Genomic DNA, 25,523 nt, shown 5'->3' on the forward strand with positions numbered 1-25,523 from the left:
CAAGGACTTGCTGGGGTGATGGTGGCTGGTGACGTGCAGGACGTAGTACATGCTGTTAGTGACAATCAGCCCCAAAGTGAGAGTGGCAGGGGGAGGGAAGGGGGAGGGGGACACAGTGAGGACACGGCCCCCCAGCAGAGACCTCTGCTCTCATGCCTCCAAGTGCCCCCCATTAATGCTCTACTGTCTCCAGTTCAGAGCCCCATGAGGACCAGTGGGTTTTGACCCCACACTGCTTCCCAGCTTTCTCTTCTGCTCTGGTCACACACACTGCTTCTCTTCTCCTGGCCACAGGCTGACCCTGACCCATCGCAGATCCCACGGCTAAGGGTGACCTCAGACTAACCTCCCCCTCCCCTGGGATGGGTACTGACTCTGTGGTTCCCCTCAGGGCTCGGTTGAGCTGCTCTCCCTCCTGACCCCGAGTGGTGGGAGTAGCCTGTCCACCCTCTGCTCACCCGTGGGCCTTCCTGACCCCAGAGGGTTCAAGCCGAGAGAGAGCAGAGGAGGGCTTGCTTTTCAGTGGAGCAGTCAGATGCCCTGGGGCAAAGCCTTTCCAGGACCTCCTCTTTGTCACGGATGCTGGATTGGTCCAGCTGGCCTCCTGTTCTGTACCAGGATGTAGGACGCAATCCACAAGGCCACAGGGAACAGAGTTTATCGGGGATAGAGGAAACTTACAAGCTAGAGAGGAGGCAGGGTGAGAAAGACCAGGCCCCCCCATTGGTCCTGTGGAGGGGTGTTCGGGGTCCTGGCCATCCTGCTGGACGCACGGTGCAGGTTTTCATTGCGTGGAGGGACACTGCCCAAGCTCACTCACTATTTGATCTGGGCAGGGAGCTGCCTTGTTAGTGGGGGAGTTCTCAGGCTGTTTGGTACCAGGCAGCGTGGACTTGGAGTGCCAGTTATTTATCAAAATCATTTGGGAATGACAGCACCCCTCCCCCCCCGCCACCGAAGGAGCTCGGGCCCGCCCCTCCTGGAGGAAAGCAGGGCCCCGGGTCTTTCGGGAAACTGAGCTCACTGTTCAGTTAACCCCGAGTGCGCACCCAAGTCTTGATTGGACAGCCGTGCTTCTTGTATCAGTCACGCCCTTGCTTTCCTGCTTGCCTGGAACCTCGATCTGGGCATTATGACTTGGTAGGTGCAATCCTGTGTTCCCTCTGAGGAAATCAGACACCCCCTTATTATCATAGAGGACCCAGTTTAATGAAATTAATTACGTTTCTATGAAATTCTGAGAAGTGATTACTCAGTAAGGGCATTTTTGGTTTTAAGAGACAGAAAACATTAAACAGGGAAAACAGGAATGTATTGGCTCATAGAGTTGGAAAGCTTCAGGTGTGGCTTGATCCAGCAGTTTAAATGGTGTTACCAGGAACTAATATCTCTCCTTGTCTTGGATTTCCCCTGAGGTTTAGCTTATTCTGTGCGTCCTTAGGGGCGATAACACGGCCTCTCAGTAAAGCCCAGAGGGAATAAAGAGTTTTTGCGAAATATTTGTAACTGAACTCCTATGCCTCACTGTCACTGACCTGTACAGGGTCTCTGGCCAGGCCTGGGTCAAGTACCCATTCCTGGAAATGAGAGTGAAACCACAGCTGCCTGAAATACGGAGGGAGGGAGGAAGTAGTTCCCAAAGGAAGACTGGAGTGCTGTCACCAGAAGGGGGTAAATAATCGTGCTGAGTGGCTGGGTGACCTCACATGTCCACAGGGACCCAGGAGGGAGCTTCCTGTCTCAGGCAGCACAACTCACTGTTTCTGACAAGGACCCGGCCTCCCTTCGTACCATCTCCACGTCCTGAGCTAGCCTGCAGCCTTTGTTTGGGGCATTGGCTAGGGTCCTGGCCGGTCCTGGCCTTCCTCCAGAAGCCCCTCCCTGGAACCGTATCAACAATGGCCCAGCCGGCGAGGGAGTCTGCCATTCACGCAGGAGCCATGGAGGAAACAGGAGCAGAGAGAAATTGCTGGCCTGCATTAAATTTAGATTTATTCTGCTGGAGCTAATTGTAATCTTTATTTGGTCCCAAGTGATTCATTCTTATCGTTCTTATTATAGCTGAGAAAATTAATTTTTATTCTACCATAAAGGTGGCTGTAATAATCTGGGTTCAGGGAGGGGATTACTTTAATAAGATTTGCCAGTAGGTTTTGAAACAGTCAGCTTTTATGAACGTGGAGCAGGCCTGTTGGTGGAGAGGATGCGAGGGGGGTCCGGGTGGGATTGCCAGGGTGAGCTCAGCTAGGCAAAGGAACGGGTTTGTTTGCTCTGTAAAGAGTGCAGGCGTGTCTTTATTCTTGCCTTTAAGCACAGGTGAGGCTCCAAGAGGGGGGATCTAAGCAGATCTCCGACTCTCACTGACTTAAGTGGAAGCAAATGCGTTTAACCAAACCATGCCCCATGGTGGGACAAGGGAAAATGTCCTCAGAGGTCGGGTCAGTCACTTACGTGGGGAACTTCAGGATTTGGAAGGCAGGTACCTTCTTTAGCAGGAGGCGGTGTTACAGATCCGTAATCTCTTATTTGAAATTCTAAATCCTTAAAGCTCTGAAAACTAAAATGCTCCAGGGAGACTTTCAGCAGAGCCTTTTGGTGGTGGAACCTCGCCTGAAGTTATTTAGTAACTTCCCTTATGCCTCTTTGGGTGAATGTTCCTATCTCTGACTTTTGGAACTATTATTGGTTTGGTTCAAGGATCCTGCTCCAGACTCCGTTAACCATGTGACCGATAGGCAGGCTACGCATTGAATTGCTTTTCTGCGTCAGAAAAGTGAAGAACCAAGAGTTCTGGAAAAGAGGTGTTGGATCTCTATAGAACGTTATGTTAGATTTTTTGATTTGCGGGAGAGAAACCAGAGTTCCTGATTTTTACGTGAAAGGTGTCAATTTGTATATGTCAGTTTCAGATTCAAAATTTTAGATTTAATTCTTTGAAGACAGAAAAGATCCTCCATACCATTAGTCAATAGGGAAACGCAGATGAAAACTGCAACGAAATACTGCCACACAACCAATGGAGTGACTGAAATAAAAAAGACCAACGCCATCAAGTGTTGGCAAGGATGTGGAGAAACTGGAACCCTCTGCTGGTGGGAACGCGAAATGGTGCAGCGGCTTTGGGAAAGAGTTTGGCAGTTTCTTAAAAAGTTAGACACACACCTACCCTATGACTCAGCATTTCCACTCTTAGGGATGGATCTACCTAAAAGAAATGAAAGACTTGTTTAGAAATGTTCCTAATGCCTTTATTCATCATTGCCCCCAACTGGCAACAATCCAGGTGCCCATCGACTGGCAAATGCATGAACACACTGTGGCATATCCACACAGTGGAATCAAAAGTAGTCAACCACTGATACATGCAACAACGTGGGTGATGCTCTCATAATTATACTGAGTGAAAGAAGCCAGACACAGAAGTCTGCATGTGGTATGGCTGCATATGTATACAAATTTCTAGAAAAGGCAAAACTATAGAGACAGACAGCAGATCAGTAGTGGCTCGGGGCTGTGGGTGGGAACGGGGCGGGGGTTACCTGCAAACCAGCAGACGGAAGTTCTCGGGGGCGATGGAAGTGTTCCAGCACTGGACTGTGATGACCGTTATGCAACTGTACATATTCACCTCCAACTGTATGCTTCAAGTGGGTGCAATTCATGGCATGTGAGGTATGCCTCAGTAAAGCTCTGAAAATATCTGAAGGCAAAATACAGCCACGTGGTTGAAATTTCAAAAAGGATAAAAATGATTATAATGAAAACAGCAATTAGGATGCTTATAATGAAAAAAAACCCATCCCCCACCCTGCCGCAACCCAGTTTTGTTTTGCATGGTGCCCAATTATTGTTTGCTTCTCCCCAGTGTGTTCAGAGAACTTCATGCATGGAAAAGCATATAAATGTATTTTTCCATTATATATATATATAAATATATATAAATACGCTATACTATATATAGGTTGTTTTTCCCTCTTAAATACTAGGACACCACAAATACGATTTGGCACCTAGTTTTTCCACTTAGCACACATTATGTCTCGGAGATCTTCCTCTGACACAAAGAGCTGCATTTTCACACATGCTGTCCTTTGCTTCGTCGTCTGGCTGGACCATCGCAGATGTGGCCCCCACCCCGCTATTGATGGACACTTAGCTTGTTTCCAGGCTCTGGCCCCTCCAAAAATGCTTGGCCAGAACGCTTCACCTCACAGTGCCGCTCAGCACCCACATCTTTCAGTGGCGCTCCCGGTGCACCTGCCTGCCTCCCGCCGCTGTGAGGATGAGACGCACTCATCTGTGTCAAGTGCTCACACGGTACCCGGCACGCAGGAAGTCCAGGTACGGTGCTAGCTAGTGTAGTGATTGCTTCCAAGAAGAACCTTGCAAATGTGTCATTCCACATGCGCTCAGGTATGTTAATAGGATAAGTCCTGAGAAGTACAATTACTCAATCAAGGGATACGTGCATATTAATTTGGGGCAGATTTTGCCAAATGATCAATTTTACTCCTCTGAGTGATGAATGAGATTGTGAACCCATGACCTCACTAAACTGCACCAGATCTGATCTTTTGGATTTTTGTCAGCCAAAAAAGAGGCGGCACCCCCCAGTTTTAGGAGAAACCCCACCCCAACTTCAATGGGGTTCAAACAAAACCCCCTGGGCTCACCAGCACAGTCCATTATCTGCCAGAAGTGCGAAACAAGAGAGCCCTCCTGGGGTTCTTGCCACCGAGAGAGCTGGTAACGAGGGGAAGGCACTGTAGCCTGCGGCACCAACTCCATCACATTTACAACTTTTGCAAACTGAGTAAGTAATGCAAACCATTTCTCAGGACACAGCTGCCATGTCCCGGGAACATACGGAGAAGGTACAAACACAAACACATGAAACCCTGTGAAAAGCAGAACATCCCAACCGACAAGAAGCCTTCGGAGTTCTCAGCAAAACGGGAGCGTTCTGACGCACCGCAAGGCGCGTGGCTCGGTAAGAAGCATTCTCACTCCGGGCAGGAGGAGAATGAAATTAAAAGCACCCACTTTATGGAAACGGGAGCGGCTTTCTGGTGCAGATTGGCTTGTTTTGGATGGGACTGGAAGAGGTGGAAACACTGGAGAACTGATTAGAAAGTAATCTATTTGTCAATGTATTTATTCATGAAGCATTCAAAGCATTATTATTTGAATGCATGGATTGTTGGCATTTGAAAGTCATTGGTCAGAGACTTGACATTTTTGTAGTGAATTCAGAAATGGGGCGTCCGTTATCTCACCCGAAGCTGGCTCATTTTTTATGGCGCAAGATGGTATTCGCTTCTTGTATGTTTCCCCCTTGCCCTTTGTTTTTAAAGGACTTTCAGTCTTCTGTTTCCAACTTTTCAGTTGGAACTTTCTGGCTTCCTGTCTTCCAGTGGGAGTTTCTCCTCTTTATACACAAGGCCTGGGACACAGTGGATCCCTCTTTCATCTGCTTCGTGGAATGAGTCGTGCGCATACAAGAATTCCTCAAATCAGAGGCAGCGACTTGACCCGACAGCTCAGACTGTCTCTCTAAGGACCTAGTTTCTCGCTGACATCTGGTTTGCTTTCCATAGTGCTGGCTCTGACTGATGCCCCTGTCACGCTGAGCTCCGCGCTCCACGCAGTCACACCCCTCTGCCGTTCCCAGGCTCCTGCCCTCACACTGGCCCTGAGACGAGGGGAGGTCTCTTTGGGGGCGCCTCTGCACGAGTCCAGAGAACTCAATGGCGTGTGTCAGGTCACGTGCCCATCGGTGACCAAGTCGCCACAGTTTTCCCCAAAGGGAGAGAAGAGAAATAGATATTGGAGAGGCAACTAACAAGTGCCTAACAGTAAGAAAAAGAGTCCTGAGCATGCGGCATTTGGCCAGTCCCCACGCCTTTGGATTTCAGAAGAACTGATTTGTGATCAGCTCATTTCTTTGAGGAGAATTCCTCTTTCCTTGAGTGGTCGGGCTTGGGCTCAACCATTCCTATTTCAGTACTTCAGATTCTGCTGAAAAAGCTACCTGCCCTCCTCATTGACCTGTTTTCAGTAAAGATAGTATGAGCTCAAAATGGAGCACATGCTCACATTCCGTTGTCATAGCAACCCGGGTGGTAAACATCAGCTTAATGCTATTTAAAGGGGGCGGTGTGTGGCAGGAATTAGGAATTCGGGGGTTTGAGGAAAGCTGGAGAGTTGGTGCCCTAGTCTCAGGAAATACTCAGTGGGCTGTCTGGGGAGACGCATCTGTCTCCACCAGGAGAGGTCCCATCAAGGGCATGGGTTGCAACTACCAGGAGAGGGACCAGACCCAAGGGGAAAGTCCTTTGATTCTGATTCTTTTTTTAGCGGGGAGAGGTAATTAGGTTTATTTATTTACTTAGTTTTTCTTAAATGGAGGTACTGGGGATTGAACCCAGGACCTCATGCACGCCAGGCACACGCTCTACCCTCCCCACCTTGACTCCCATCTGACCGTCCCTTTACAGCCCTACTTCTCCAGAGACCTGTCTGTTCTCAGGGCTTCCCTTCCTCGTGTCCTGCAGGCTCCTCGCCACCATCGCTGTGTTCTCGCCACCACGGCTCCACTGAAACGCCACTGAGTTCTTCCAGGCTGCTGTCAGATGCCCGGGCTGCTCCTGGGGAGGGCTTCCTCCTCCTTAAAAGTCTCTCCAGTGGCTTTTCCAACAACACACGTATCCATCTGCTTTTCCGCCCCTGTCCTGGAGGCCCCTCTGAGCTGTCTCTCCGGCTCCTTGCCACCTGCCAGACCCTCCACATCAGGGCATCTCTTCCCACGCGGCAGGTTTCCCTCTGGGCCACTTCCTCCTGTGACTTCAACCAGGTCCCTTCCAACAACGCCCACATCTCTCCCTCGCTCGGGGTTCCCCTGAGCTGCCACTGCTGCATCTAACTCATGACCTCACGGGCATTTCCACTGGGTGGGCTCACACTTGTCTCAGACTCAAAATACCCCCAGCAGAATGCCGCATCCTCCCCCACCCCCTGCCGCGCAGAAGGGACAAATGCCCTGATGAGCAAAGGAGGAGACGCCAGAGCTCCCTCTCCGCCGTGTGGGGGTACAGGGAGAAGCTGGCCATCTTCAAGCAAGGGAGCAGGTCCTCACCAGACACCAAATCGGCCAGCACCTTCATTTTGTCCCCAGAACATATTCCTTTATTTAAGCCACTCCGTTTGTGGTATTTCGTTACAGCTGCTCGCTGTAAATAATAAGGCAGCCGGTGTGCCTGATCCAGCCCATCTGATGCCCATAAAACCCAAGGAGGTAGATCATCTTCCTGTCTCCTCCTCCCTTCCGTGTTCCTGGTGGGGAGGGGTGGGGCTGGCTGCAGTGACCGGCTGGCTGAGAGGTGGGATTTTCCAGCCAAGGTCACCTGCTCTGCAGCCCAGGCTCCCTCCCGGCCATTTGAGGATGGGGGGCTTCCAGGAGCCAGGAACGTGGGCAGGACTTGAGGGGCCTCTGGCTGGACGGAGAGCAGGCGGTGGGCTGTGTCCTCTGGTGGGGACCGCTCCCTAACAGCTGTCTCAGAGCTGGGAGGTCCTGCCCGCACGTGGCCACGAGGCTGCATTCGTCCCCGTGGGGATTGTTTCTTCCCACGGCTTTCCCTCACCGCCGCCCCTCAGCACTCGGATGGCCTCTGAGAGGGAACAGGACAGTTTTTGAGTCGGAGACTGGAGCAAATACTCCTGAAAAAAAGGGGGAAGAAAAGCCGTTTCATAAAACCACCAGAATTTCCCTGGAAGGCATGTGACTGACACGGACAAAAATCACTTCTCCTGTCTGTGCCTTCGCAGGCTGGGCCTAGGTGACAATGGGAAGGGAGAGAAAAAGCTTTCAAGGACTTTAGGGATCGCAGAGGCAGCTGGAGCCCACTGTTCAGCTCGCTGACAGCTCACGGGTCTCTGTAGCGTGTTTGTGGCGGCGAAAAGCCCGCTGTGTCTCCGGTGGGGTCTGCGGCGTCTGCTCTCGCCTGGTGCCCCTCCCCGTCCTTCCAGAGCTCAGGGGCCCTGCCCCCCCGAGCGGGGGCTTCTGTTACTTGCCAACAGAGTATGTAGAGTCATCGTGCTTTGTCTAATGGGTTTTTGCCAGAAAGCAGCCCCGGGACTTGGTTCAAGTCCCCAGATCGCTCTAAGTCACCCCAAGTCTCAGTTTAGGCTTTGGAAATGGGGAACCAACCGTTCGCTTCTTGCACAGCGGAAACAACCTCGGCCACCAGGTGGCAGTGTTGCCGCGCTTGCGGTGCCTGCTCCCGCAGAGGCGACAGGAGCCGGGGGCGCCGCGGTTGGGGGTGCAGACGCTCGCACCGCGGCATCCCCAGGAATCTGCCTCCACCCTCAGGAATGCTGTCCTCTGTGTCCCTGCATTTCCAGGATGACTCTGCCCAACACAGAACAAACTCTGACTTCAATTTGAGAAAAAAAGGACTGGAGGGTTTTTTGTTTTTGTTTTCCCCCACCAAGGTTCTCCAGAGCTGGTGTTAAGAAGCAGTTTTACCTCCGACAAGGGTTCATGGCATAGCCCCAGGGCCAGTGTGGGGAGGAAATTTCTGTTTCTCTGTGTTCTTTAAGGGTTCTGTTCTGCAGACTTTGGGGTCGTAGTATATCAGTCAAAAGCAATAATGCGGCCCCTCTCTGCTTTGATGGAAGGAGGTGACGTAGTTTGGGAAGCCAGCAGCCATGAGGCAGAACACGGAAAATAAGCAGAAGCGTTAGAGGTGCCAGGAGCCAGCAGAGCACAGCGGTCAGAGCCTGGACCCCGGAGCCCCATCCTGGCTCCACCCCTTGTGTGCTGTGTGACCCGAGGCATGCTTCTTGACATCTCTGTGCCTCCCTTTTTCAGTGTACAAAATGGATACAATAACATTACTTATATAATCGTATCATAATATTAATAATATAACAATCTGAGGATAATAGTGCGTCTCACAGGATTGTGTAAACAATAAATGTGTGAAGAGCTGATACCCGTGAAGCAGTTAGAGTGGTGACTGGCGCGTGGTGGGCACTTGACAATTTCTAGTTATTACTATTATTATTTCATGCATTGGATCCTACTGATGATAAACTTGGGATAATTCCCACCCATACTGGTCTCTTCTTTCTCTGAAATTTGGCAACACATATAACTTAGTATCAGGCAAGTTAAAATGCATCTTTGACTGTAAGCGTATTAGCCCTGCAGTGGAGGTTGGTTTATTTTGGGTCCTGGTTCAGATTCCCCAACTTGTACTTCACAGGAGCATGTCCAACTCTGCAGGTAACACCCGTCTTCAGGGTAATCGCTAAGACGTCTAGTTTGTGATGGTTCCAGGCATCCTCCTGACTTTTCTTTTTCAGCACCAGCCGTGCTGAGACGGCTACTGGCAGTGAAAAATCAGCCTTCACTTGGTGGAAGTTGTCTCATTTGGGTCCTCGAGTGGATTTTTGTGTTGCTTCCTACAGAGAACATCCCTGTTCTTTTGTCAAAATGGTACCCTGGTGATGCTTTGGGGAAGTCCCCCTACTTCTTCCCTCAGCCAAAGCCCATCTTGTCTCCGGCGCCTGGGAAGAAGCACATGACCTTGGATGAACCAATCAGAATGGGCCATCCCCCTGGCTGTTGTGATTGGTTCACGATGAGCATGTGACTGTCAGAGACAAGGAGGTGCCCTGGGATTCTTCCCCTGAAACTTCAGGAGAGAGACCCTTACCAGTCCTGCTGGATTTGAACGAAGGACACTATAAGGCTTGGCGATGCTAAGCCAGCTCCACAGAAGGGAGCAGACTGATGGATGGAAATGTATCTTTAAAAAAACTTAAAAAAAAAATCACTTTCAGTAAAATCCACTCTTTCTGGCACACAGGACTGTAAATTTTTGACAACTGCATAGAGTTATGTAACCAGCATCACCAACAGGATCCAGAGCGGTTCCGTCATCCCATCCCTAATGCTTTGTTTTGAGTTTTTATAGTTAAATCCTTCCCAGCCTCTGGTCCCTGACAATCACTGCTCTGTTCTCCATCCCTCCAGTGATTTTTCTCGAATGCCACACAAATAGAACCTTACCGTAGGTGGCTTCTGGAGGTTGCCTTGTTTTAGGCAGCGAAATGTGTCTGAGATTTATCCACGTGGCTGTGTGTATGCCCGCCATTTGCGCTCCTCTCTTGCTGAGTTCTTTTCCATCCCATGGCTGTCCTGCCGTTTGTTTATCTATCCACCCGTTGGAGGCTATTTGTGAAGATGCATGTTGATGACGTTGTTTAAGCGCTGAATCCAGCCAGACCTGAAGCTAGCCGATCTCTCCAGCTGTGACTGCCATTAAATTCCAATTTTGTTCGGACTTGCAATGGTGTGGGTTTTCTGTGAGTCGAAAGAATCATTTTTGCCAGCGACCATCACAGGATGATGGGAAGGCTAGTCTGAACTCGTGAGAAGTGGGGGAGCCACGGCACCCTGCGTATGACATTCCTGCTAACACAGTTGCACTGCAACAAGTCACATTCCTGGGTTCCCTCATGGTGTGTCCCTCAGAGGTGGCAAGAAGTGACACCTATTTGACACGGAGGGAAATTGAATCTCAGGGGGGTGAAGTGACTTGTCTTGGTGCATAAATCGAGCGGATGGCAGACCCGCCACTCCAGCCCAGGTGTCCCCTCTGCCTCTTGTAAGCCTCAGCGGCTTTTCTATCAGGCAGGGGCAGAGCTGTCAGGGTTACTTAGTGAATTTCCCTCTCTTATTTAAACAGCCTCCAAGGTGTCCAATTTAGAATAAATATAAATGGAAATTAGAACAAGGTCCTCAACATTTCCTACTGTTTAACAGCTGACGGTGCCTATAGGAGGTCAAAATTACTGTCACTGAGATATATATAATCCGTTTAATAATGCTCTTTCTACATCTGGTGCCCCACGGAAACCGCTCACGTCGGCTTAACAGCTCCGCACTTTGTTTCTCTGAGCGTCTGTATCTCCTCGCTAATGAAAGCACAGTTTACATTAAGGAAGAGATGTGAAATTTCTTCCGATATTTTAATAGAGGCAGGATCACAGCTGTCCAAATTGTTAGCCTGCACCCTGTTGTGTCAGTTAGGTGTCACTCGCTGCTGTAATAAACAAACGCCGGCAATGGCTTAACACACCAGAGGATTATTTCTTGCTCCCGCGCAATGTGGGTGCCATCTGGCAGGTGGCTCTCCTCCAGGTGGGGACTCAGCGGTCCAGGTGCCTTCTAGCTTCGGGCTCTGGGGCTTCACAGTTCCCTGCGTCTCGCTGGTGGAAGGGGAAAGGTACCGGTTTCGGCTTTCATTGGCCAGAACTAGGCACATGACCACGCCTGGAGGCAGAAGATCCTGGGAAGTCCTTGGCTCAGCAGCCACATGCAATCCGATGGATGGAAGGTTTCTGGTGGTTTTTTTTTGCTTTTGACAGGGAGCCATCTCTCCCATAGACGGTCGAGATGAAGGCCACTGTCCCCTCGTCCCGCACTCAGATTTCCCACCTCGCTCAGCACTCTCCTTCCCTGATTGGCCAGGCTTGCTGTCATGCAGACAGATCTTCACAGTCACGCGTGCACGCGGGGAGACGAGAATGGTTCTGCAAAACTTTCAGAGAAAGGCAGTAGCCTTCCATCCCCCTGTGCCTTTGATCTCCCTCCCCAAAGCCAGCCGGGTCCAGCCATTTCTGCTCTCAGTTCTGCTAGTAAGGATTATTTCTGTGATTCGATATACCATCTGCCTTCCTCCTCCCCTTGAGTTAACGCATTTAAAACAGCAGTGCTTTCTCCATGCGAGACGAGAGTTTAGCTGATTTACCCTGTCAGTTAACATGATGTTTGGCTGCAAGTCACAGAGCCCCCTGGCCACCACAGCTTGTAAGTGGGGATCTTCCTTCTGTGGCTTCACATGGGCGTCCCTCTGTGTGTCGATGTCCCAGTCTCCTTTTCTTACAAGGACCCCAGTCATACTGGGTGAGGCTTCGGCACACAGGAGCTGATGTTATCTCATTCATTCTCTGACTGAGCGTTGGCTCCTCTGCCTCCCTGCACGACTTTGTCAGTGTGTAACTTTGTTGCTCACGGGTGCACAGAGGCGTTTCCACCCCCATCCCTTCTCAAGATGGGAGCCCCGGCGCCCACGCTTTTACACCCAGCATTCCGTCAAGGGTTAATTCAACTTCCTTAGAGAAAATCTGAGTTTTGGCTGGAGATAAATACCAAGCGTTCTGCTTTAACTGCAGGTGCGGGCTTGGGGAGGAGGTCTGCCTGGAGGCCGTGTCTCACCTGCAGAGTTCTGTTACTCCCTTGGTTTTCAGCCCACTTTCCACTCCTGTCCTCCTGTATGTGTCAACGTGGAGTCAGGAGCCCCTCAGGGGTCCTGATGGGCAGAGTCGTTCCAGTTGTCTCCTCTGCTGTCTTGCCCATCAGTGCACTTTCATCCGCTTATACCTTCCATGAATTTGTTGAAATAGTTTATCTTCAGAAGGCCCTCCTCCATTTCTCTTAATAATTGTGCTCCTTTTTTTGTACTACTTTTACGCTTTTATTTCTGTGGGGTTTCTGTGGAGCTGCCAGGAAACGAGAGCGCTCAGTCTGCCACTTACCGTCAAATTTCATAACTTCATTTTTAAAAGGAAAAGGCCAGTATTTCTCTTAGATCAAAGAAGACATGTTCATTTTAGAAAACTTGAAAACACGTAGAAAAATACAGCAGAAGGTTGAAAGGCTTCCCTCACCCCCCCACCTGCAGACCTTCATCTTCTGGTAAGTGTCCGTCCGGGTGGGTGTTGGCCCCGGGCGACTTGGCGAGATGCTGCTAAACTGAGCGTGAAGACGAAACGCCAGGCAAGACGAGCTGATTGGATTTTGATCAACAAGAGTAATCCCTTGTTAATTTGCTGCCGTAACAGTACTGCGGACGGGGTGACTTGCACAACCGGAGTTCGTTCTCGTGGCTCTGGAGGTTGGAGGTCCAAGATCACCATGTCGGCAATATTGATTTCTCCTGAGGCCTGTCTCCATGGCTTGCAAATGGCCATCTCCCCCTGTGTCCTCACGTGCTCTTCCCTCCGTGTGTGTCTGTGTCCTGATCTTCTCTGCTTGTAAGGACACCAGTGGTTAGGGATTAGGGACCACCCTAATGAGTCCTTCTTTAAAGCCTCCATCCCCAAATACCGTCACATTATTTTTCAATTAAAAAAACAAACTGCATAGTCAAATCAAATCCTTTTGCTGGCAGATCCAGCATGTGCTGGTTTTCAACTACTCCCAGAGTCTCACTTTACATCATACACCAAAGGAATCTTCAGATGGACTCAAGAGTTAAATGCGGATCCTTGTTCCTGTATTTCACAAGGTCCTACTGTATAGCATTCGGCACTATGTTCAGTATCTTGTCATAACCTACAATGGAAAAGAATCTGAAAAAGAATATATATATGTGTGTGTATAACTGAGTCATTCTGCTGTACGCCTGAAACATTTTCAATCAACTAGACTTTACTAAAAAAATCGTTGAGGAATGTCCTTGAAAAAAAAAGAACTAAATGTAATACTTGAAATTTGCTAAGAGGATAAGGCCTAAGTATTCTCACCACCAAAAAAAAAAAAAAATCAAGTTAATCCACATGTCTGTGACCTCAGAGTCATCATCTGAGGTGCTGGATGAGTGAGTTAGCTAGAACGTGCTAGATTTACACTCACAGCGTAAATCATCAAGTGGTGTAACCTTCAGTGTATACGACTTTTAATTATCAAAAATTCCTCAGTAAAAAAAGAACTAAATGCACAAATGTAGACACACACACAGAGCCACCCACGGAAACCCAGGTGACAGTATCGGGGAGTATGTATTTGATCTGGGGCTACCGGGGAGGACATTTTTCAGCATAAAGGCGGTGGTGGACGTGAAGAAAAGATCGATACTCTTTGTTATGTTTTAAATCTTGTCCACTGGCCTCCGACCTTCTGTGTAGAACGTTTGTGCCCCCAGATCTTGCCAGAGAATATAGTTTTGAGGGTCCTGCTGCTCGCTTGTCTCCAAAACCTTGACTGGTTTGGTAAGAAAGCCTGTTCACGGAGGAGCGTTGGCAGGCTTGGGTTCTCTACTATCACATTCTGGGTGTTCTTTTTCTATCCAAGGCCCTCCAAGAGCTAAGCTGTCAGCCGTCTTGGCTCACAGCCCTTTGTCCCCTGCAGAACCACCTTTGCCTGATGGTCCTCTGCTGTCACACCCTCCTGGCAGGGACACGCCACTGTAGGGGTCCTGCTGAGAAACGCCCCGTGTACTGTCCCCCGGGGCGCCGGCACCCGAGGGGACTTCTCTCAGAGCCAGGAAAAGCTTTGCTTCTTGCTTTCATCTCATGAACGGTGTCCAGCTAGAGAGCTCATTGTGTGCTTTGAGAGCCGGGCGATGCAGAGGCACACTTGCGGTCCATACGGTCATTGATGGAGCTCTCACGGCGTGGCCCTTGCTGGCTGACATTCCCTCTGGCAGCAGAACGTGGTGGCTCAAGGCGCAAACTCTGCCCGGGGCTTGACAGCTTCCATCCATTTCCGCCTCCACCACGTGCCTCCTCGTGCCTCAGTTTCCCCTTCTATGAGTGGCGATGTAATCAAATCCTCAGAGTCAAAAGACTGTTTAAATGGTGACTGATAATGATTCTACGCTTGTTTTCTCTTTGCCCTTAGTTCTATTTTATGTTTCTATCATCACTATAATTTATAGTCATAGCTAATCCTTAATGGAGCGTCTGGTATATGACCCAAGACTTGCCCTCAAGGCAACGAATGACTATTCATTTTTGAGACCCACCCCCCACCGCCACTTTATGAAAGTTCACTTTATGCCACTTCGCTTTTATGAAAGACCTACATTAGCACCTGTTTCCACGAACCTGGAAGAAATTCAAAGAGGATTCTCAAAAATAGTGTTCAGCGTGGGTTTTGCAGTGAGCTGTCCTAGAGGCAATGTGCACCCCGAGCGGTGGAGAGTGGTACCCACAGGCTCCTTCCCCAGGAGCCACGCTCAGCATCCCGTCGCCACAGCTCTGAACTCTGTGAGCATCTGTGTTTGTCTCCCTTTATTTTGTGCTTCCATTAGCAAGATGCGCCCAACGGTAATCACTTCCTTGCTTTATGCCATTTCGGTTTACAAAAGGTATCGCAGGAACGGACAACTTACGGATAGCGGGGGAAACCTGTATACACTAAGCACCTACTGTGCACTCAGTAGTGTCTTTCAACTTTTAGTGTGGTTCTCCCCACTGCTGCTCAGCTGGATCATCTGGGGAACATGGAAACCAGTGAGCCCCCATCTGAGACCATTTAAGTGAATTCTGGTGGGCGGGGCCAGGTGTGGTATGTGCATTCTCTCCCACATGCACCTACTATGCGGCCCGGGTCCAGAACCCCTGTCTTACAGTGTGGCATCATGTCTAAAAGGAGCTTATCTTTGTGTGCAGATGGAATAGGGGTCTCTTTCTCCCTGAACCCCCACATTCATATTTTCAACGGTCTCCCAATCATCTCCCCTTCACCTTAACTCAAAAATGTCCACATCAAACTGCTTATCTTTTCCCTTCAGACCGAGGGGTCCTCCATGGTACCTGCCACCATTCTGCAGCCTCCGATGGGAACACATATAGCAGGTGCTCTGTAAATGCTGTGTTTCTCCGTTAAGTGATCTTTTCTCCCTGCATGTGAAAATTGCAGCTCTTTGCTTGGCAAACCTCGCAACCAGCTTAGTGACCACAATGATGTGATATTTGAGAGGAAATGAATGGTGTGATCATGTGATGGGCAAATGATTTGTTAATATTAATGGTATCTATTAACAACCCTGGGAAGAAGCCAAAGAAAGGCTCAGAAGGAACACAGAGAGATTTATTCTCTCAAGCCTTCAGCCAAGGCAGTCTTAATTGATGGACATTCACTCAGTGCATATTTTAGTTTCTCCTTCCAGGTACTGGAGGTCCAGCAATGAACAGGATGTCCAAGCCTCTACTCTCATGAGCTTGAAGTTTAGTAGAGACTAGACAGAAAAGAAGCAAACGAGTAAAAACACAAAGGCTAATTTCAGATGGTGAGAGTGGCCTTGAAGAAACAGAACAGGATAAAGTGAACGGTGACTGGATGTATGAGTCAGGCTTTAGCCAAGAAAACAGTAATCACTCTAGTTATTTCCACAGAAGGAATTTAATCAAGGGAATTAGTTACTCAAGTGATGGAGAAACCAAGTCCAGTGTGGTAAACGCTTTCTGAGAATGGTAAAGCAATCCAGAAATTAATGACTGCAGGAAGTGGTTACCCTTTGGGCTGAAGGAACGAAATGGGGAAATAGGATTTTCAGAACCCAGAAGCTGGAACCATTCCATAGGATTAGAACTGATGCCTTAGGGAGCTGTATCCATGGTGGGGGCCCTGAAGGGGGCAGGAATCACAGAGGAGGCCTGGTCTCTGTCAGTACCCACTGGGAGGCTTGGGGGAGGAACCTTCTAGTTCTGGTCCATCTTGTACCAGAACCTCCCACTGGCTGATCACATCCAGAAGCTGGAGAGCAAGGGAGCTTGGGGAATGTAGTTCCCTGTGGTGCCAGGGAGCAAGGGAGCTTGGGGAATGTAGTTCTCTGTGATGCTGAGCGGAGCAGGGGCAGAGCTGGAGTCCCTGGTCTGAGAAGCCCTTCCTGAGCTGGGAAATCCTGACCGGAAGGTGCCCGCTCTGCTCACAGGTGGGTGAAGAGCTTCCCCAGCGAATGCAGAGATCATGGAAGAAGACACGGAAGCAGAGTGGAGATAGATAGGAAGATACGAGCAAGAAGGACCTCTGAATTCACTGCTTTGCCCCAGAAACAACATCCCCTGCACGGGCCCATGGGATATCGATGCTTGCAAAGTCCTCCCTGTGGCTCCTGGCCGCCATGACCATGAAAGCAGCGGGGGCACCCAGGTGGGGCCGTTAGGACCACACGCCGACAGATCAGCGAGCAATTTCTCTTGCTGATGGTTTTCAAAGATCCGGCCGCCTGGCCCACTGGAAAGAGGGCCTTCTATCCCTGGCCGTCCATGCCCGAGGTGTCCTGTATGAGTTAGAGAAAAACTCAGCTGCAGAAATGTCACAGGCCTTGGCCCTCAGGTGGGTGACCAGCAGCCACAGGACAGGTAATCAGCTTCCAGGTCAGGCTGGTGATGGTGGTGACAATGTTTGTGAGTCTGTGGGTTCCCGCAGGTTCACACCGTATCATCTTGGGGCTACAGGTCCCTCCAGTCCCGACCAAGGCACATGCCCAGGAGTATTTTTTGTGTGCCACGCACAGCAGTAATGTCCATCCATGCACTTTGGGTCACAGTGTCCTCAGCCAGGACCCCCAGCACCCTGGGACTTGCTTCATTCTGGGAAGTTGTTAGTTCCCCCCACCGGAGTTCTCTTTGGGGCTTCCTCGGAGCCATCGGCAAGTCAGAGCATCCTTTAGCCACAGAGGTGTGTCTGGGGCACCTTGTGCTCTCAGTGAGCCTGGACTTGATTCTCTTCTTGGCTCGTGAGGAGGGCGGTGATGAGAAGCCCTTTGCAGCTGGGCCTCACTAAGACTTCCTCATCGTCTGCCCTCAGGACGCACCTTGTTCAGTGGGGCGGTGAAAGCCATATGGGAAACCAGCAGACTGACTAGGGCCTGATTTCACAGCCAGAGCTCCTGCCGACGGGAAGAGGAGTGGTACCACCTTCCGACTTCAGGGGGTTAAAGGGAGGGGTGTTAGCTTCCCAGGCCCTGGATGGGCTCTTGAGGACACGGTCCCACAGCTTCATGAAATGTGCCTAAATTCGGATATCATATTTCGTTGCAATCTGGTTCGAGGACAAAATGAGGCTCTGGCAACTGATGTTTATGGCTTTCCATATAAGCTCTCAGACAAAATTTGTATTGCATTTTGCTTGAGTTGTGGTGGAATTGGATTGTAAACCTCACGCTGTTATTTCAGATAAAATGCAGGCTTTGGCCGTAATAAAGAAAGAAAGCACAGCTTAAATTTCTTGTAAACCAATTTTTGAAAGGTATCATATATCGATATAAATGATAAAGAAAAAAAACCCACACTGAAAACAGAGCGTATTAAACTTTGCATTTATTTTAATTTTCTTTTCTGCATCTGTAAATAAGCCAGCACTGAAACCTTGCCATTAGGCTGGCCCTACCTTTTATGAAAAGGTAGAATTTGAATCTCTTCCTTCCCACATCTGGTCGGCTGTGTGCCCACCCAGCTCTGTGGAAGGGTGAGGTCAGGCCGATTCTCCCTCATTGCCGGTTGATACATGGGCAGATTCACCTGGAATCTAACTTCCTGGTTTGGAGATGGTGGGATAAACCAAAAAAAAAGTAATTTAAACTTCATCTGGAATGATGCTTCGGCATAACTTGACAATGTCAAAATATAAATTGCCCCTTGGTGGCGGCTACATCTAGAACTTTCCTTTGGATGAGGCTAATTCTACCAAGTCATCGCTCCTTCCTCCTTCTCTGATCCGAATCCTGCCCCACCTGTGGGATCCAGTCTTGCAGAAACGCAGCTCTATGTCATGAAAGTGAATGTATCACATGTCTTTGTGTGTGTGTGTGTGTGTGTGTATAAAATATACATAAAAGATATACTCTTGTAACTATGTTTTAAACAGATTTGGGATAATTTAAATCAAGTTTTGACGTCTGCTTCTTCACTTCACATGTCGTAAACATTTGATCACGCTACCTGTCTGTTGAAGTCACGGTTTTGACGATCGCTTAATATCGCGCACAGAGGAAGGCTGCCATCACTTACGTAATGATTGGCCTCATGATGAGTTTTCCAGTTGCTTCCCGTGCGCTGCTGTGATAAATCATGCTCGTGACGCAGGCACATTAATCTCCTTCCCGAACTCTTGTTTCCTTCGCACGAATTCCCAGGTGGAGTTGCTGGGATGGGCGTTCTTAAGGGTCTGAACGCTTGCTTTTGTAATTGCTTTTTTGTGTACGTGAGCCATGCCTTTCTCCAAACTCTGCCAACTCCTTGGGGGCAGAAATCACGCCTGCTTTACCCCTGCGATATCCTTACATGCCACAGTGCTGGAAACACAGTAAGTGAGTAGGAAACATAGATAATTGGAGAAATGAGTAAGTAATAACCCTCTTCCTCCAGTAATTAAGCTGACACGAGTGGCCATGTGGATGACACTTTCTTTTCTCACTTTTCACAGCTTTATTGAGATATCATTGCCCTACACAAAGTGTGTCTATTTAAGGTGTACATTTTGATGTTTTGATCTATGTATACGTTGTGAAGTGATCACCATAATCAAGCTAATTAACGTACCCATTACCTCTACATAGTTATCATTGTGTGTGTGTGTGTGTGTGTAGAACATTTAATTTTAAATCTATTCTCTTGGCAAATTACAATGTACATTACAGGATGGTTAACTATGTCGCACTGCTGTACATTCGATCTCCAGAACTTACTCATCTCGCGTGACTGAAACTTTGTGTCCTTGGACCCCTGCCTCCCCACGTTCTCCTCGCCCCCAGCCCCTGGCAACCACCATCCTACTTTCTGCTTCTAGGAATTGGACTATTTTAGCTTCTGCAGGATCTTGCCTGCTGAACACCTTCCTAGAGAAAGGCTGTGACTTCCTCACGATCTAAACAATTTTGTCATCCTCGAGGAAAGGACAGCTCACCTAGGACAGCCCTGAAAAGGCCAAGCATTTCAAATCAATAGAAAACTGTGTTTTGCAGAATTTGTAGTGGCTGCAGAAAAAAGGGTTACCAGAAGCCAGACTCAGTGGAGTGTTTATTTGGCTTTTACACTCCGGTGATGCTGCATTCTAAACACTGCTGCCTGGTTCATTTCTTTCTTGCTCTGGTTGGAAGCCAGGCTGCAGGGGCAGAGGTGTATTTCAGTGCAGGGAAGAGTCCCTGTCTGTCCTCGGCCTGATGTGCCAACCCTGGTTCCAGGTGGGCTGTCTTCTCTTTGAAAAAGCTCCTGGGGTCTTCGCTCTGTTGTCCCATTTGAAAGAAACACATACACACGTAGATACACACATGCACACGAATACACGTTCATGTATATTCTTACATATTTTAACTAACAAAGTAACACGTGGTTGTTACAGCAAATTTAAAGAAAGTAGACACATACGTGGTAAAAAGTGAACATCTTTCTTTTTTGGATTCTGTAGGCCCACAAACGTAAGTATTTGTCCATTTACATATCTACCTTTAGAATCCTAACACAATTACCCAAATAGGATCATATATGATACATTTATAATTTTTTATACTTAATGGCATTGTGGACATTTTTTTCAAGTATGTTCACAGAGCTCTGCTTCATTTTTTTTTTTCATGGCTGTCTGTTATCCCAGTGTAAAAATGTATGGTTTGTTCAGTTTCCTTCTGATAAACTTTTAGAACGGTTTAAATGAATAAATAATAGTGGCAGGTAAAGCTAGAGCACGTATGTGTCTAAGCACTTCATGTTCATTAACTTGTTAATCCCGACAATAATTTGTATTTATGCCCTACTTTCTAGGAGGACATTTAAGGCACAGAGTGGTTAAGTAACTTGCCCAAGGTTGCTCAGTTAGGAAGGGGCAGAGCCCGAGTGCAAACCCAGGCTTCTGGCTCTAGCACATACGTTCTTAAGTTTGTCTGCAATTCATTTTTAAAAGCTGAAGTACAGTTGATTCACAGTGTTGTGTTAGTTTCTGGTGAACAGCATAGTGATTCAGTTTTATATATATTTATAATACACACACACACACACACATATATATGTGTATTCTTTTTCATATTCTTGCCTGCAAATTCAAAAGGATGCTGCAGTGGACATCCTTGTAGATAAGGAGATCTTTATGCATTCTCACCAATATTCCAGAAGGAGATTTTTCTAGAAGTGAGAATACTGAGCCATGGCTTCATCCTTCCTGTCGAGAAGCATTAGGAGATGTCTGAATAGCCACGTAGAGGTCACGTGTGGGGGTGATGGGACGAAGCGTAAATGTCAAAGTATATGCGTTAGCGTGTCATAGGCGGCGGTCCGATGCCTGGTGGTCTGGTGGGCGCGGTAGGTGTCCAGCCTACTCTCTGTGGGGTGATGGCAACAGAGGTGACCGTGGTCCTTTGAGCTGGGGCTTTGTAAGAGCAAGAGGAGGCTGTGTTTTCCCTCCAGGGGTGTAACTGTTCAGCCACAGGACTATTGGATCGGGCTAAATGGGGCTCCTTCCCGCTCTCGCACTGGGTCTTTTGGAAGATCCTTAGAACGCACTTCATGCGATGCCAGTGCTTCCACGGTGAGGAGACCCGGGGTAGGAGGGGCGGCATGTGGAGGGGATGGGCGGGGACCGCTCTGCGTCTGTTTCACTCTCTGTCCGGACTTCATTCTTGCTTTGCTTTCCTGTCCCGTGCAGTGACGGAGAGTCGAGCCATTGTGGACAGCCTGCAGAGGTTTTCCTCGCTGCCCGCTTACCTCCCTGCCGGCCTACACATCTCCAACGCCGAGCAGTCCTTCTTCCTTAAAGAGGCCAACCAGGACGTCACGAGGAACTCCAGCCTGCAGGCCCGGGTGGAGTCATTCTTTATCTACCGAGCCAGGAGCCCCCCGGTCGTCAACGCCAGCTATGGTCCATTTTCAGCGGAGCAGACAGTGCCCCGGGAGCTCATGCTGACTTCTGCGCCCTTTGGAAACATGGGGAAGTTTCCCTTCAACTGGAAGCTGAGAGCCCACATCCTCGACAGCTCCATTTACTCCAACAGACCCAAAGTGCAGACCCTGTTTTACATCACGGGGATGGGCTGGGCTGATGGCGACCCTGTGGAACAGCTCCCCTGCGTCAAGATGTTTGCTTTCCCGGAGGCCAGGGAAGTGGCGGCCAGCTGCCGGCTGCAGGGGGCCCCCGGACTGTGCGTGGCCGAGCTGGAGCTGCTGCCCGAGTGGTTCAGCTCGGGGCTGGACCTGGAGCCCGAGGAGGAGATCCCGGCCCTGCTGGGCGGCACTGCCATGGAGCTCTTCTTCACGCTCTACCCGGCCGACCAGGCCGGCCAGTGTCCCCCGGAGGAGGACGGCAGGTGGGGGAACAACATCCACTCGGGCCAGGACAGCCCCCAGCCGGCGCCCCCCGCCCGGGAGCGGATCGGCAGCGTCGTGGTCTACCCGACCCAGGACGACCTGAAGTGGTCCCTGGTGAGCCTGGATGAGAACGTCGTCATCTCGGTGCCTCTGAACCTCGTCCGGGAAGGGGACACGGCCACCTTCTTGGTCTCTCTGACCAGTGGCTCCGTGGCAGACCATTTCACTCTTAGGTAAGAGGCTTTGCCGGGGTGGATGGGATGGAAATCGACTCTTGGTCGTAATGAACTGTTAGGCCATCCAGTGGCCACTGGTCATTGGCTGAGTACCCGGTGTAGTGAGGGAGCTTACAGACATGAAACAGAGACCCGCGCACGACCGCAGCCCAGACGGTGTGAGGAAGGGTGTTTGGGGGGGAGGCCCGGGCATCTCTGTTTTCTAAGCGTTCCCTGGGTAATTCTGGTTTGAAGCCAGGATTTTACACCTGCTTTGAGAGCAGCGATCTGGGCTGTGAGGCCCCCGTGTGTCCCTGTCAGGCCCTCACGTGATAGCCAGGCCTCTCACGGCCCCCGATGTGCCTGGCAGAATCTTGCAATGCCCCCATAAGTGGACGCTTTGTAAGTGGGTTCCAGTTTCTCAATCCAGGAAGGGGCTTTCTGAGACAATGTCTCCTGCCTCTTCGTTTTTCATCTGTAAAAATTCCTGTATCAAAGCAGAGCAGCCATCTCTATCTGTATGACGAAGATTCGGTTTTGGATTGCAGAAAGTGGGGGACATCTCTGTGCTGGGGGGGCAAACCTGTCCTTAGCTTGTGTTGCTCACAAAGGTTCCTGGGTAGCGGAAGGATGCAGCGGTGACGCTGCCACATACAGACTGTGTGCCCCGGGGCAAGTCACTCAGCCTCTCTGGGCCTCAGTCTCCTCATCGGTAAGATGGGGATAACGATGGCGTCTGTCTCCTGGGGTTGTGGTGAGGATTTTACAGGTCAGTAGAGCTCCTGGAGCAGTGCCTGGCGTGTGGCGAGTCTTCCCGGAACGCTGGCCTGTGGCGGTTTCCCGTGCCCAGATGCTGAGCTGGCGGGAGTGTAGACTGCAGTGCAGGCGGGGCTTGTTCGTCTGGGCGCAGGCGAGGCAGCGCTCTTACTGGCGGGCCTTCTGGTTCAGACCCAGGCTGGGTAGCGGATCACTGGCTCTGCCTTGAGAGGTCACATCATGAACCGCCAGCCTCCAGGGAAGAGCACCCGCTGGGCCTTTAGTTGTGAGGCCTTGGGACTGTCCCCAGAGGAAAAGCATCCAGAGTTTGCAAACTGGTGATCATAGCAAATCTAGCCCGCTGATGCGTGCTTTTTTTTCTTTAAAGCTCACATGGCATTCCTTAAAATATTTCAGAGTTGCCAACCTCTAACGTTGGGGGGGGTCTCATATACCCTTTTCTTGGAAAGTTTTGAAGATCTGGCAACTTGGCAACAGTTGACTGTAGTAAGGGGCGGCTTCCCCCTTTCGACGTATCATGCTGCGTCCTGTTCACCCCAGTCTCCACCAATCCTTCTTGTCTCACTCCTGGCCCCCTGCACTCACTTCTCTGGCTCCTGGGAGCATTTAAACACTCCTGATATGGTCTTGGGGAAAAAAGGGATGCAAAGCTTAAAAGAGGGGCTTGATTTTCTGCAGGCGGACGTCACCAACTCATTCGCTGTGTGTGTCAGGGAGACGGACGTGATCGGTGGGCGCATCACAGGAAATGCAGCCTCTCCTGCACTTTATTCAGTGAATTAGTTGCCTTGTGGAAAGCAATTAGAGGGGTGCCTGGCACTCTGTGGGTGTTCAGTGAGTGTTAATTAATATTATTTCTTACTATAATGGATAGTATTACCGACACTGTGGCATTTAATCCACACTATTAATTGATGCTTTTTAATAATTACGTGTACCGAGCCGGGCTCCAGTTGTGTCCCTCACTGTAGTATCACAGGCACCATACAAAGTACTCGTGTCCATTTTATAGATGTGGCAACTGAGACTCAGAGAGGTTAGGGGCCACCCGTCTGAAGTCGTGCAGCAAGAAAGCAGTGGAATTGGGGTGTCGATCTGCACACGTGAGTTGAGAACTACCTTTTCCTGAGGTTTTTCTTTTTTTGTGATCTTTTTTTGGCAGGGAGGAATTAGGTTTACTTATTTATGTTTTTAATGGAGGTCCTGGGGATTGAACCCAAGACCTGGTTCATGCTAGGCACGCACTCTACCACTGGGCTCCACCCTCCTTGCCTGGAGAACTCCTTTTTAAAACACTCTTTTGGGCCATTCTGCAGGTCTCGATGAGGACTGAGCTTTACCTTTTGAACCTTTCTGGGTCAGCAGCTGCAGTTTCTTGTCTTCGAGCCTTCCCAGATAGGACTGTCATTTATCATGCTGTGCTTTGTGGCCAGAGAAGAATGCACTGGAACTGTGGAAATAAACGAAGATCAACCAAATGAAAACCAACAGAGGCTATTTATCCCGAATTCGTTGAGGCAAAGGGCATCAGTGGCCATCACTGGCATTTGGTGGAGAGTCAGAGGCAGGCAGCGGGGAGGGGAGGTTTATCGTGGAAGCGGAGGCTCAGGTCTGCTCCGATTGGAGGCTGCTGGCGTGGGGAAGCGGGAGGCGGGCTCCCAAGACGTGAGCATCTTCTGCGACAGGTCTGGGGAGTGTGTTTGGCTTTTTCTGTTTGGCCCAGAGTCGGAAGCAGAGGCTGTAGGAAGGGCAGCCGGCAGTCGGGGAGCAAGCTCAGCCGTCTCTGGGCTGACTGCCACAGGGTCTGCGGGTTTGGCTCTTTGGTCTGGTGGCCGCGGAGGTGATGTGTCCGAGTCCTGACATCGTGCGTTCTGTCGTCTGGCTGTTTGTTGTCTCTTTGTATGTTCAGCCTTTCAGAATGAAGCGTTGCTTTCAGGCCCAGGGGAATGTGTCATATCCTAGTCTAACTGACTGTCTGGTTTAATCATGTCTTTTATGAATGAAATGTGACATATTTCATTCTGGCTCAGATGAGGCCCCGTATCAAAGCATGAATGTGCGCCAGATTCCCTGAGATCTAATTCTGGAGTTGAAGACGTATGGAAAGGGGACAGATGTGTGCAATTTTCACCTGTCACATTGCTGCTTCTGTCTGTGTGTTGCATCGGGGCCAGTTTGAACAAAAGTTGAATTGGTTATTCTCTGACATCCAAATAGATTCTGTTAAACACTGACCTCTAAAGTTGACCATATATTGAAAAGCCTTTTAGAAAAGGGTTAAAAACTATGGTTTGGATGGATCGGGGGCTGCTGGCAGGGCAATCATAGGCTGGATTCGGGGTCGGTCTTTGAAACCAAGAAAGTTTGAAGTCTCGTGAAAACTTCCTCTCTCTGTATAGAATGTCTCCAAGGCTGAGAGCAATCCCCAGAAACTTC

General features: G+C 49.6%; 1 protein-coding gene across 1 annotated transcript in view; it reads left to right on the forward strand.

The window, feature by feature from the left end:
- The window catches only part of TMEM132B (transmembrane protein 132B), a 292,208-nt gene that overhangs the window by 99,007 nt on the left and 167,678 nt on the right, over positions 1 to 25,523 (forward strand). Inside the window, exon 2 of the mRNA XM_072952906.1 lies at positions 21,437 to 22,328. Coding sequence (XP_072809007.1) covers positions 21,437 to 22,328 — 892 coding nt within the window. The remainder of the gene's footprint in view (positions 1 to 21,436; positions 22,329 to 25,523) is intronic.

This window comes from Vicugna pacos, chromosome 32 (genome assembly GCF_048564905.1).
Source record: "Vicugna pacos chromosome 32, VicPac4, whole genome shotgun sequence".
In the NCBI taxonomy this organism is placed as follows: Eukaryota; Metazoa; Chordata; class Mammalia; order Artiodactyla; family Camelidae; genus Vicugna; species Vicugna pacos.